Raw genomic sequence first — 13,897 nt, forward strand, 5'->3', positions numbered from 1 at the left:
TGTTGAAATCACATTTCTTCATTATGGGGAAAAGTAGTTGTTCAGAAGTATGAAGGAAATACCACAGCCTTAAAAACCCCGCAGTATTGATTGACAACTTAATGAAATGCCATTTCCTTCTCCTTTCACTCACACAGTGCTTTTCTCCATCATACACCATTTACCTATAGTCTTGTTTCCTCATCTGCTATTTGTGCTATTTAACTATGGTGAGGAAATACACAGAACCTTTGTCACAGACATTTTAAACTTTAAAAATGATTTATTTAATATAGTATTGGCTGTGTTCTATTTAGGTGTAGGTCATCTAGGCTACTAGCATGCTTACTGACACACAACATTAATGATGGCCCTAATCCATTTTTATTAGTTACACCTGTGCTTTTACTCAAATGGCATCAAAATGTCTGCCATGAGAAAATGGGAGTGTGGGGACTTCCCAGTACGGTTTCTTGGAATTAGAATTACAACATCTCCTGAAGGCTCAGCAGTAAATTATGCCACCACTACCTTCCTTACAAATCATGTGTCGACCACAGAATCTAACCACTTTCCTGTCTGGTTAAGATTACTTTATACTTCCTGCTTTAATCAAGTGTTTAAGGTCAAAATGAAAGTGTAGCTGCGGCCTTAAACACACCATATATGACAAGAATTTAAAGATAAATGCCTTTTCCTACTCTTTCCTCTTTAACTGTACAGCAATACTTTAAGCATTAAGGACAAATTGACTATGTAAATGGATTTTTACGCTGTCACCTGTAGATGTGGACGTCTCTGGTCTGGCCGATTCGGTGGCAACGGTCCTGTGCCTGGGCGTCCATGGTGGGGTTCCAGTCGCTGTCGTAGAATACTACTGTGTCGGCCCCAGTCAGGTTCACCCCTACACCTCCGCTGCGAGTTGACAAAATGAAGCAGAAAATACGCCGATCTGCATTGAATCGCTCCATGAGAGCCTGAGGGAGAAGCAAGAAGATGCACAGAGAATAAGCACTAGAGACAGCGGACCGATTCCTCAACTTTTCTTAAATATTTTTCCTTTCTTTTCAGTATATGCAGGATAAGACAACACTAAAATATTCTGCTGTAACTTGGTGGAGGCACGTCAGGCAAAGAATATCAGAAAACTGCATAGGAGTAATGTGTCCAAAATAAAATAAAAATCTTATTCTATTTTCATGTATGGTTATTTGAAAATACTGTCAGTACTAACCTGTCTCTGCTCCACACGGGTGCTGCCATCCAGACGGAGGTAGATGTGTCCGTGGTAGTTGAGGAACTGCTCCAGCACATCTAACATACGTGTCATCTGAGTGAAGATCAACACTCTGTGGCCTCCTGTCTTTAGCTTTCGCAGCAAAGTGTGGAGAGTCTGCAGTTTACCTGCACACAGGGGACACACAGTAAGAATACAAATTATTTAGGAAAACAAACAGAGTCACCAATAAACTGGCAGAACACATAATACAAAAACAGGCAACAACAAGTATGGGGGGCTTACTGATTTAACTGATTAAGAGGTGTGTTGTTTTGATTTTTAGGTGATTTTATAAGACTAATGGGCTAAAGGTGAAAGCAGGCTTTCCTAAATCTGTTCTATTTGGCTGCCTGAAGCATCAGCCAGAGGTGACCACAGCTTAAGAGCAGGGGAAATTACTTTTAAAAGGAGGCAATTTTATGACTTTGTAGATAAGTAGACAGTTGTCTGTTATCACATTAAGACCAAATACTGAATATCCGTGCTTGCTGCTATGAGTTTTTTGGAGTATTTCTGCTCTTGGTATCAAACATGCTGCAAAAAAAAGCATCTTGACACCTTACCACAATCATACTGTATGAGCCTCAGGTCCGGGAACTGGGTCCTCATGTTACACTGGATATGATGGAGACTGCGAGTAAGCGGAGCGACTTGATTTGCTAGCATGGAGGAGAAGACTGCCTGCTTGTGGCTCAGAGAGGGAGGAGGATGGCAGCAGTGCATTGAGATTGGAGGAGCCTCCACTGGGGGAATCCCAAATGTAAACCTAAAACGGGCACAATAAGCAACAGTTAAGTCACAAATCTTTCCTCTTAAAGCTCCTGTATCCCCAGGAGCAAGAAAACCAATCAACTCATCAGTTATCTACCTGTCTAAAATGTCATTGAGCAGCTCCAGCCTCTCCTCAATGCTGTTGATGGCCTCTCTCACAGCGCGACTCTGAAACCAGAAGTCGTATTTGTTTTGCCACTGTGCAAACAGACAGCTGCTTTGGCCCGAGCGGCCCCACTCCCCCTGAGAGCTCAGGGCGGCTGGCGAGGGACGGGGACCGGGGAGAAAAGTCAGAAAGTCCAAAACCTCCCGGCCATACATGGGCTTTGCCGCACAGTGGTGCTCGTTGACTCGAATGATGAAGTCCAGTTGGCTGTTTCGCTGCTGTTTATGGTTATCTGCCAGCCATGACTGTTGAGTAACAGGATAAACATTAGCATGGTAAAGAGCTGGAACACAAGATGCTAAAGCATTAATCATGTTTCCAATAGTTGTAAAAGTAAGAGAATAAGATCGCTTTATTTATCTTGCAACTGATTCCGTTGCTGTTAAAATGTGTGATGAGATAAATCAACTTAAATATGGAAGAATGTAACTACTCAAGAACATTTTTGCTGAGGTCTGTTGATGATCAGTATTGCGAGGTACAACTTGCTTACCATGTAGAAAGGAGAGCGAGGAGGTGGACGAGGCACTCTCCTGGGTGGAGGGTATGCTTTTGCCCCTGTACTGGTCCTCGACTTCGTGGTAACTGGTGTTTGACTGCTGCTGCTGCTATTGTCCCGTGGTGCTGCTGAAGACGAGCAGGTCACCTGAACTGGAGCTGAGGGGAGGATAGAGGAGAAAGCAGAGCGACGCAAACATGCCTGTTGTAAATAACTAAATTCTGTAGTACAAATGACCATGGATTTGTTTGAGTAGATTTCATATCGGTTAATAAAAGGGGAAAAGGGAAGCCAATCGCGGTCCAATATGCAAAATAAGTGTGATGTGGAAACTTGAAGCCTTCAGTGCACAAACACTGTGGACTTTTCAGTGAAGTAGGAGACATCTTGTGTCCAGCAATTAAACTTTTGCATATTCATACAGTGTGTTTACATGCACTTTATCAGGTTACATGGGAAATCATCCACTGTAGTAACCTGGGGTCTCATTTAGGAAATTCATCATGGGCCAGGAAATCTTTGCGGTCGCTGAGCACTCATTCCCTCCTTATCCTTCCATTCGCATTGTCCTCTGCAGTGGCAGCGCATCCATCATGCAGCATTATGCACAAGTGTCACTGCAGTATTTATATGTTTACAGCAGTCAGACTGATTGCTTCACACCTTGCCAAAATGATGGCATCATTCAGTGGTATCCCCCACCCTGGGATATCATTTGAAGGTGGAAATTTGACAGGTGAACACATTTTTTTTTTATGTTGGTTTTGTTATGCTTGGCCTGCATTATGATTACAACTGATAATGAGGATATGGAGTATAGCGATTGTGCGAGAGCTGTCACCGGCTTTATTTCAAGACTTCCATTTTCCATTCCACCACCTGCACATATGGATTGTGTAAATTAGCAGAGTGTGTGTACGCAACCGCGGTGTCTCAGTGCGCCTGACAGCACAGTTGTGTTCACTGCAGCGATTTTACACACAAAATCTATATAACTAAAATCCTACTTGGTGATATTTGCAGTGCTACAAGATATTATTAAAAACTACTGGCACTGAGACGGTGAGATAGTTATGGCTCACTACAAGTGCAAGGTGTTTGGTTTGAATGTTTATGATAACGATTATGATCTATAATTAACGTTTGATATTGAGTGAAATTAAATGTGTGAGAGGCATTAAGATACATACGCATGGGTCAGAGTTTACAGGTGCGCACATTCTCAGGTCAAGTTTGTTTTTATAGAACTTTTTCGTGGGAAGTGGCGTACGCCTCTTTCAGGCCCCACTTCGTGCGTAACCAACAGTTATAAATGAGACCCCTGGTTACTGTAAATTTGCATATACATACAGCAGGTTTTCTTCCCTATCCACAACCTTATTTTGGAACTATATTAGTGGTAGAAGATGCTGTCCTGGTCCAGATTTATTTATGTTTTGCTCTGCGTGTCTGTTGCCGGAAACTAACAGCGCAGTGAGGAGCTTTCCCTCCCTTTAACAAATAGTAGCCTCCAGAAGTCTAAATAAGTCGGTTTTCACCGCTGAACATTTGACTTTGTGTTAATTTTAGTCAGATTTTTGATGGTGTTATTGTAAATTAATTTTGTAAACTGGCTTCCAGATACTTTCCTATGACTGCCTAAACTTCCCTTCCTCCTACATGACACTGCACACATCTGGCACTCTAAGCAGATTAAAAAAAAAAAAAAAAAAAAACTGAATTGGGATGGTAGGGAGAAAAAAAAATACTAAAGATTAGTTGCAATAACAATCTGACCCAGTTCTGCTTGTCAGGCATGCATACAGCATTATGAATTATAGCTCAGAGAGAATAATAGCTTGAGCTCATTCTCTCACCTGGCTGCTCTGTGCTTGATGGAGGAGGCTGCACTACTTTGAGGACAGGGCGAGGGGGGTGGGGCTGGTTCGGGGCTGAGCTAGGGTATCCGGGAGGAGCTATGGTGTAGTGGGCAGTAGCAGGACCAGGGGTGCGCTGGGCAATTTGCAGTGGAGCAGAGTTTCTTAGAGGGGTTGTGTTGGCGTGGGGGTGTGGGGAAGGGGATGCCTGAGGAGCAACACGAGGGGAAGGGGCCACTGCCAGTGTGGGCACAGGCCCGCCCTCCTTGCCTGCTGTCTGACGCACAACGATCTTCACAACGCCAGGGCTGCTCACCATGGAGGGGGTCACTGAAGACACATAAAACATATCAGATGTGAGGAACAGGGCTTCTTGAAGGGTACTTAACAGATACAATACTGACAATTTTAAAAGATAGGATTTAAATTGATTTCCTGACAGAGGTCGTCATAGGATAACGTCAAAAAAAGGGAATGAGGGGAAAAAAAATCAATAGGAAATCAAATGCAAACAGAAAATACTTCTAGGTCTTTAACATAACAGTCAATACTTGAATGAATTTTGCAGCATAATTGAATGAAAGACTTTGCCCTGTAAGATAAAAAAAAAACAAAATAGATAATAGATAAATAACTTTGATAATGATCTGTGTTTGTTAAGAGGCAGAACATGAAAGAAGAGAGTAAGGGGGAGAAGGGTTAAAAACCTTGCGAGGAGACATTGTGAGGCAGCCGATTCGCAGTAGAGGTGCTTGCAGGATGTGTGTTGGCTGTGCTCTGGACAGCCACCTGGGCAGGCTGGCTGATGAGGTGGTGCTGCACCCCGCTGGACACCAGGTGCATCACATTACCTGCAGGGTGAGAGGGAGTCAGACAGGTAATCAGGGAGATTTCTAGATTCGCCAGTAACCACATTATAAACACGTCATACCCATCATTTGCAGTGACTTCAATCATTCCTTCATTAAGAGATCAGGTTTAAATAAATATAATACATAAAACTTAGAGCTGCACAACTATCACAAAAGAAATCATCCGATTTAGTTTGCTTAATATTGTGACCAACATGTTTCAGTTTAAGAACTCACAATTATTGTATTTCACTTCTTTTTTGTTAACCTTGACGAAGCAGCAACTGCAGTGTCTTCTAATATATAATAATAATGTTTAAAAAAGTAATAACTACTTTCCGTGGCTCTGCCAAAACCTGAAGGCAAACTTTTCCTATAATCTGTACTACGGCAACTGGTGTGAAGCCAGAAAATGTCAAAATGACATATTGGGATCCACAAACTAACTTTAACAAGTATTTATGTAGTTAAAATAGTAAATTTTTTCCAGGGATGGTCTGCGGAAGGTTGCTGGAGAAATTGCCTGCTTCTACATTTTAACATTTATTTTGGTGATAGATGTTTGTGTGGGTCATCATGCATAAATGATGCACACTGCAACTGGAATTTAAAAAGGTATTTAAAAAAAACAAACAACACAAAAACATGCGTATCTAACCAGTAAATCTTGTAGGTGCATAATAAATGACAGGAAAAAAATCCCAGTACACGTACAAGGCAGTCTAACACTAACCTTGAACTGGGCGTGCAGGAGCTGCTGGGACTTGGTGGATCTGGGCTCCAGACAGAGTCAGCTTGTTGCCCTGAAGCTGGAAGGTGACGGGTTTACTGCCCTGACATGAGGACATGGGTCGCCCTGCTAAGGAGGCAAGCTGGGCTATGCTCACTACCTCACCAGCTTAGGAAGGAAAACAGAAAGACGTGGATTAGAAACAATATTACATTCATTTTACTAAAAGGTCAGTTATTATTTGTTTATTAATTAATGATAAAGCCTTTCCGACAGCGTAGCAGGTTACAAACAAGGACCTGTGTGTATGAGGTTTGTTTAAAAAAAAAAAGAAAAGAAAAAAAAAGCTGCTGAATTGATAAAAGTGCTCATAAAATATTAGATCAAACAGACAGCTATCATGCAGGTTGGCGTTTCAAGGAGTTAATACATTAATAAGGGTTATCTGTTGTGAGAAACTAACTATTGAAAATGACACATGTACACTTACAAGGCAGCCTAGCTTGCATATCCGGACTGAGCAGAACCCTCTGGGGCATGACGTTGCTGGCGGTTGGACTTGGATGAGTTGGGATGCTGGCTGTGCAGGAAGCAGTGGGAGGCCGTACGGTCAGCACTGACTTTGGAGCGCTGGATCTCACTGCAGTTTGAGCAGTAAGATGCATGGATGTGCGAGGAGGGGGCGTGGTTGTCACTGAACACACCACTAAAAGGAAAAGGAAAAAGCATTAGGAGAAATAAGCAAAAAAAAAAAAAAAAAGATCTGCAATCACAAAATCATTTGTAGGATAAAATCTTAATTATTGCTGCTTTCTAAAATCACGTGCTTTCTGTTTACAGGTAGTTATTTCCCCCCTTCACTTGCCTTGTTGAACTACAGGAGCAGGTGCAGGTGTTGAGGTGACTTCCGTAACTGGAGGAGTTTTGGGGGTCTGTGCTGCAGGGGGCACGGAGCAGGTAGGTTTGTTCATCAGTAGGACCGGTCGGTTATCACCTTTAGGAGGCGGCTGGAACATCCTAAAACAGAGACAGACCAAAACAAAAGATTAAACATTAATATTAATATATTTGTTTCTTAATACATATTTTACACGTATAAAGCATATGATTTCATTAACCACTGATTATGCATTAATGTCCACTTCTGCCTTCTTCTTGGTGCAAATATTTGGTGCTAATATAGCTCTTTTTATTTATAATACCTGAAATGGAGGTTTGCCTCTGAAAATGTAGAACCTTCGAAATACTAGAATAGAAATACTTACAATTCAGATTTAAACATCTATTAGACTTCTGACCAAGCCTTTTGTGCAATTTTTGGTACTTTACAATTTTCAATATGGACACAGTAGTAAAAAGTGATGAACAACATATACTGTTTAGAAAGAGACACTTGATTGAAAGGTTGGCTGGTAGAATACGCAGCAGGGAAGATGAAGAAAAATCTATTTCACCATTAGCACTACCACTTTGTTCACATCGCCGTCACAGCTTGTCCAATTTTGATTGATTGTGGGCAGAGCCGGAGCTAGATAACAACTTAACATTTACACCAATGATGGCGGCCTGTTCACTAATTTCTATGCATCTTAAATACTTTCGTGCTGTTCTGTTCATGGAGAAAGCCTAAATCGCAGTGTTAAACTTTTCATTGTCCATTTTTTGAGGAAAAATATTTAGTTAAAGAACTGACATTGTTTTAGTAGGGGAAAAAAACCTAATAATCCTGATAGACTATTGTTGTTCTGCTAAATGTTGGTCAGCTTTTCTTGACTGACACATTGAGCTTTTAATCGAGCTGATGGCAGTCTGGACGCCCGGAGAGGTGACCTTTAGCAAAGCACCCGCTGTACAGCAACTGTTACAGTCAGAGGCATACTGATTCTTTGAGAGCAACTTGCCTGCAAAATTTGTGGTTATAAAAGTTTTTGAAGTATCCGTAGCTGTACTGTGTACCTGTTGACCTTCATGCGGACTGGTCTGGGTCTCGGAGGGGGGTCAGGGGACTCCACAATCTCCTGGATTAGTTGGCGGCTGACCTTGTGGCGCGGCAAGAAGACATCTGCCTGGTACCGGGACACACGGCTCTCCAGACCAACAAGGTCAAACATAGAAAGGTCGCAGCGCTGACGACGCAAAAACATACAGCATTATTTTTTGTTTCATCAGAATACACTTCTCAATCAGAATCAAGTCCTAAATATTTCTCAATACGTGAAAAATGTTAAAAAAAAATTTAAAAATTAAAGCTTTTTAAAAACTTTTTTCTTTCATGCTAACCTTCAAAGGAGAGACCTCCAGGGCGTCCTGCACCAGGGAGGCTGTATGGAAAACAATGGGCTGCGTGATGAAGGGAGACTGGATGGGTCGAGGGTCAAACAGGTTGGGGTGGTTGCACACTTTGCGGAGCTGCATTAGGATGTTAATCACAGACATGAAGTGACCGCTGGCCAGCGTTTCCCGGGTCCTGTGAATTAGAAACAAAAAAGGGTGATGAATGGAGAGATCAAGCCAGTAATATGAGCAATACAAGAAATAATAGTAATCATGGGGAATAATTAAGATAAGGGTGAATATAAAAAAAGGGTATGTAATGGTTTTTAATTTTACACAAAAATTATGATGTGTAAACTATTGCAAGCCCCAATTTCTTGCAAATAAAATAAAAAGAAAGCTCCACATTGCTAACTAGCTAAAACTAATGCAGTCCAATACGACAGTCCAGGACTAAATCGGATGTTCATGAGGGTTATGTTTGGTTTGTGCGGAAACGGTTTTAGAGAGGTGGTGATTCTACTATATGGTCATTTTGGAGGATGCAGTTTGTGGTGCTGTTGAAATGAATTGCGTTATACTGACGTGTTTCTATTATTTTGTCCACCCCATTTATTGCAATGAGGGTAGACAAATAAATAACAGAAACATCTGTCAGTATAACGTAGTACAGTTCAACAGCACCACATCCACAATGATCCACCTCTCTAAAACAGTTTCAGTTTTACTGTTGTATTGGACTGCATTAGTTTTAGCTGGGTGTACCTAATAAACTGCCAACTAAGTGTATATTTCAAAAGACCAGACAAGCTGGGCATCTGAGAACAAAAAACACATCCAAGGCAAATATCCATTTTTCAAAAATGTCCGCTTTTTCCAAGAAGAAATCTTCTTCATAATAAACTTTTCATTAAATTAAAAAAATATATATAATTTTTTTGCTGAGTACTGGATCATCTCTGAATTCTCCTTTTGAGCACAACTGTGTAGTAACTTACGAGGCCTGTGCCATGAAGTCATCGTAGAGAAACCGTTGTCTCTTGGAGAGGCGACAGCGCACCACATGCTCATATTTCTTGGGCATCTGCTTCTCCACGTCAATCTTGATCCTCCTGAGCAGGAATGGTCTCAGCACTTTGTGGAGCCTCTTGACCAGGCCTTCATTGTACTCCTGACTGCCTTCAATCATTCCTGTCAGCGGGTTGGAGAACCATTCTTTGAACTCGCGGTGGGACTGGAAGACGTGGGGCATGAGGAAGTGCATCAGAGACCACAGCTCCATCAGGCTGTTCTGGAGAGGCGTTCCTGTCAGCAGCAGGCGCCGGTGGCTGTAATTGGGAGTGTGAAATATATCTGTAGATATGTAGAGGTGCTGGCGTACACAAGCAGGGAGAGGTCAGCGTAAACGTGTCAAGATTTATATAATTAGGATTATAGTTGACAGAAGAGAAGAAAGAGTAGGCAGTCTCAGTCACATGGATTTCAAAGCTGCTGCTTAAGACTCATTAAACCTGCATTGATTAATTTTGTTGGCCAGTTGGGCGCTGTAAACACAACACTGACATATAGCCTTATAAAGTTTATATGGCAAACGTGTCAGCAAACAGCTGCCTATTTACCCATCCAGCAGATATGGAGAACCATAAACATTCATTTGGAGTCGTGTTTGTGTCCACCTGATGAAGTCCATTATGCACTCTCCTAGTTTTGGTCTCAACCAACCCCTGAGGGAAATATCTGGCTCTTTAGCTGCTAAATGCTCCACTATGACACCAGCTGGTTGCTAACTCAGTCTGCCTGCTGTTTGGTGCTGAGCAGATAGTGTACAGATGATTTATAGGAGGTTATTTTTTCTCTGAAAACAGCGCTGATGAAAGCTGTGGGATGGCATCAAAACAGTAAAGCTATAATGCCGGAAAACCAAAACAAGGGGCTGAGTCTGGTGGCAATTCCCTGTTGGATTATCACTACAAATCAATCAAAATTGATTATAGCAGCATTGATATGAAAACAAATCTCTACAAATTAATCTAACATTATGTACATTCATAAAAACAAAGCAATTCATAATTGAGTAATTTTTCACAGAATCGTTACTGTATTTCAATTGTTTGTAATCTCCAAATGTGTTTCCTGGTTTTTACCCCCATAGCCTCCATGCTTGTAATCCATAAATCTCACTGGACTACAATACCCTCGAGTGCAAGGTTTTGGATTTGGGATCCACTGATGTTTTGCGTTGGGGCTCATCACTAAGTGCAGAGATATACATACACTTAAGTGCTCTCTTACTCTCCATATAACCTGTATGCCTGAAGAGGATCGATGACTAAAAGCCTGCATGTAATAAAACAGTGTGTGCGCCTCCTCGTGTGCAGAAGCTACCCTCTGAAGCTCAGTGTAACAGTAAGAAATTACCACCAGCTGGAACAGGCCACCCGCCAAATGACAGCAACTTAGTCTAATTACAGCCACTTTGATAAGAAAAAAAAGATTTCAAATTGTAAGATTAGCTGGTTAAATCCTCACATCTACACACCACTGTGGCCTGCAGATAAACAATTACGTGCTCTGGTGTATTTTGGGGATGCATTCAAAGTCAAACATGGCTAATACTGAATGACGGCATGTCTTCTACAGCTGAATGCACACTGACTTTTTGTGACAAGCGACTGCTTACAGATGAGACAGATGAGACACAGAGACATCCTTGAATGTGCTTGTAAGCACTACAGAAACAAGAGGGATTTTTTCCTTGAGCATTATTTGTACAAAACTACTTGGTACATAACGCTTGTTTATGACACCTATTCAGATTGTCCGCCTACAAGCCTGATTCCCTAAAAGATTGCTGGAGCCATGATCATCTCAGTCTACTGGGTTTTAATATCATACAGTGAGGAATACATAATATTAGCAAATTTGCTTTTGGAACAAATGGACACATGGATGTTTACCAGACTAAAAAGGGCAAAAAAAAAACCCAAATTCAAAGGAACTGATCTGGAAATTACATGAATATTTGCATCAAAGCTGCTTTTTCACTTGTGATTCCCTTCTTGCTTCAATCACAGCAAACCACCAGAGAGCGGCACTGGAAATGTTTCAAGTTTAATTTGTACTTTAAAATGTTTTTGATATTCATGGAATGATTGGACTTCACATTACATTAATCTGCAGATGCTTTTGTCCAAAGCAACTTACAATTTTTCCCTACACATCTCAGGAGCAATTTGGGGTTCAGTGTGTTGCTCAAGGACACTTGGCCATGCAGATGGGAGTTGCTGGGGATCAAACCACCAACCATATGATTATTAGCCAACTCGGACAACCATCTGAGCTACTGCCACCTGAAAACTGATCTTTCAGCCTTTTTTTTTTTTTTTTTTTATAAACAAATTACGCTGCGCCTGTGCATGAAAAGTGACTTAATATTTTAATCACTGGAGAGACAGAATCTTTTACAACCACATTTATTAAAACCTTCTAAGAGACTTTTTTAAGAACATCAGATGTTACTTGTCTCTGGCATATAACAAAAAGGCAAAAAAAGAGGATACCAGCATGTCAGCATTTCTGTCAGAGTATAATTCTCATGTGTAAAGTGCAGGGACAAAGTACACTAAGTACGTACGCTGCAATGGTTTTGGACAGCTCATGCATGTCTGCCTTAAGCAACAACCTTTGGACACAAGACAGGGACTGATCATTCCTGGCTGGTCCAACTGGGTGTGTACGCATAATGTTCAAAGAGCAGATGAAACAATTTTACATTATTGATGATGTGTCAAAGTTTGTAGCTCTACAGATGTTTCTGTTAACAACAGCGGTAAAATTGTACTAACTTCTCTGTGGTGCTCCTTAATTTTGGAGGTTTGAAGCATCAGCGATACCACATTAGTTACTCACTTAAAGCCCAACAGTTCGTACATGTCTACTTGAGAATACAAAACACAGAGCTCTACTGACCTGTTGAAGTTCAGCAGGCTCTGCCAGCGTTGGGACTTGAAGTTCTTGATGTTTTGTGCCTCGTCTAAGATCAGGTACCGCCAAGACTTGCGTCGGAAGGCCTGGTGATCCTGCAGCACCAACTTGTACGAAGTGATGCACACGTGGAAAGCATTAGGCTTCGTCCAGCCCTAAGAAAGAAAAACAATCAATATGGTTCGAATTTGTGTTTTTTTTTTTAGAAAACCAACTGTTACCACATCCATCACAGAAAGAAAAATGTTGCATCAGGTCATAAGGTACTTGGGGAACATAAAGCAGTAAAACCACAATTGCTTGCTAGAAATACTGCCAATTGTAGGAAATACTCCCATATACACTCCTATAAATATAATAATGTTTACCATTACAAACCAATTAACTCATTACCTGTCTCTTTAGCTTTCTCTCCTTTTGGCTGCCAAAGTAGGTGAGGATTTTAAACCCAGGACACCAGCGTTTTAGCTCCATCTCCCAGTTCAACATCACACTGGTGGGGACGATGATAAGGTGAGGACCCCAGTTACCTAAACACAACAGGTCAAATGACAAAAACAAATTAAATAAAATCAGCAGTTGAACATGAAAGAAAGAGCATCCGAGTTCAATTACTGTATGAAAATATGAGCAGCACTCCAAAAAGACAATCCAATGAACTAATATAAACCATTGAACTGCTGTATGTGTGAATAGTACTAAAAGCATCGCGACCAGGTTTGTTACCTTTTTCACAGGCGAGGTGAGCTAGCAGAGCGATGGTCTGGATGGTCTTGCCTAGACCCATCTCATCAGCCAGAATGCCATTGAGCTTTTTCTCGTACATGGTGACCAACCAGTCGAGTCCAATGTGCTGGTATTCTCGTAACGTGCCATGAAGCAGGAAAGGAATGGGGGTCTTGACCTTTTATTGCAAAGAAAGATGAGAAAATTATGGTTCAGAACTGCACAGGACTAGATTTTTGCTCTTTAACACACAAAAAGTAACCAAAGTCTTCTTAAACTCTCTCATAATAAAAAGATAAGCTCTTTTGTCTTTCATCACTAAAAATAAATAAATAAATAAATAGATTTCTACTGAATTTAAGACATTTTACGTTAGAACAAAATATTCTTCTAAATATTCAAGACTGACCTTTGTAGTAGCCAAAGTGTAGCCTTTAGGCTGCAGGCTCTCTGCAGTGGCTGCAATATGGCTGATCTCTTTCTTTGGCCGTGAGCTAGAGGAAGGTGGGCTGTTGTCTCCCTCTTTTAGCAAGACCTCCATCCCTTCATCTCCACAGCCATCATTGCCATCTTCTTCCTCGCTCGGCTCCTCTTCATCCTTCTCACTCTCATCATCTTCTGCACTGTCTCCTGGTGAATCTGAGAAAAGCACATTTCATAGAGGAAATCATTTAATAATAAATGTAAGTAGCATGTATTAAAAGCAGCAAACAGTCTTTAAAAAAAACAAGGAGCAGGATATATTTCCCTTCTGAAAAGTTGTTAGACCTTTGGCTTGTCAG

General features: G+C 41.2%; 1 protein-coding gene across 6 annotated transcripts in view; it reads right to left on the reverse strand.

Annotated features, from left to right (window-relative positions):
* Positions 1-13,897, reverse strand: part of LOC122868199 (Snf2-related CREBBP activator protein) — a 36,346-nt gene that overhangs the window by 9,057 nt on the left and 13,392 nt on the right. For 5 of the 6 annotated variants that reach the window (XM_044179969.1, XM_044179971.1, XM_044179967.1 and 2 more), the window contains 17 exons: positions 13,525-13,754; positions 13,116-13,293; positions 12,783-12,919; positions 12,375-12,544; positions 9,404-9,733; positions 8,412-8,598; positions 8,088-8,257; positions 6,997-7,148; positions 6,622-6,837; positions 6,135-6,299; positions 5,258-5,401; positions 4,551-4,880; positions 2,689-2,852; positions 2,127-2,440; positions 1,822-2,024; positions 1,214-1,383; positions 760-956 (listed from right to left, as the gene is read on the reverse strand). In XM_044179969.1, the coding sequence (XP_044035904.1) occupies positions 760-956; positions 1,214-1,383; positions 1,822-2,024; positions 2,127-2,440; positions 2,689-2,852; positions 4,551-4,880; positions 5,258-5,401; positions 6,135-6,299; positions 6,622-6,837; positions 6,997-7,148; positions 8,088-8,257; positions 8,412-8,598; positions 9,404-9,733; positions 12,375-12,544; positions 12,783-12,919; positions 13,116-13,293; positions 13,525-13,754 (3,457 nt within the window). The remainder of the gene's footprint in view (positions 1-759; positions 957-1,213; positions 1,384-1,821; positions 2,025-2,126; positions 2,441-2,688; positions 2,853-4,550; positions 4,881-5,257; positions 5,402-6,134; positions 6,300-6,621; positions 6,838-6,996; positions 7,149-8,087; positions 8,258-8,411; positions 8,599-9,403; positions 9,734-12,374; positions 12,545-12,782; positions 12,920-13,115; positions 13,294-13,524; positions 13,755-13,897) is intronic. The other variant, XM_044179973.1, reaches the window with a different exon arrangement.

Source organism: Siniperca chuatsi, linkage group LG20, assembly GCF_020085105.1.
Source record: "Siniperca chuatsi isolate FFG_IHB_CAS linkage group LG20, ASM2008510v1, whole genome shotgun sequence".
Lineage (NCBI taxonomy): Eukaryota > Metazoa > Chordata > Actinopteri > Centrarchiformes > Sinipercidae > Siniperca > Siniperca chuatsi.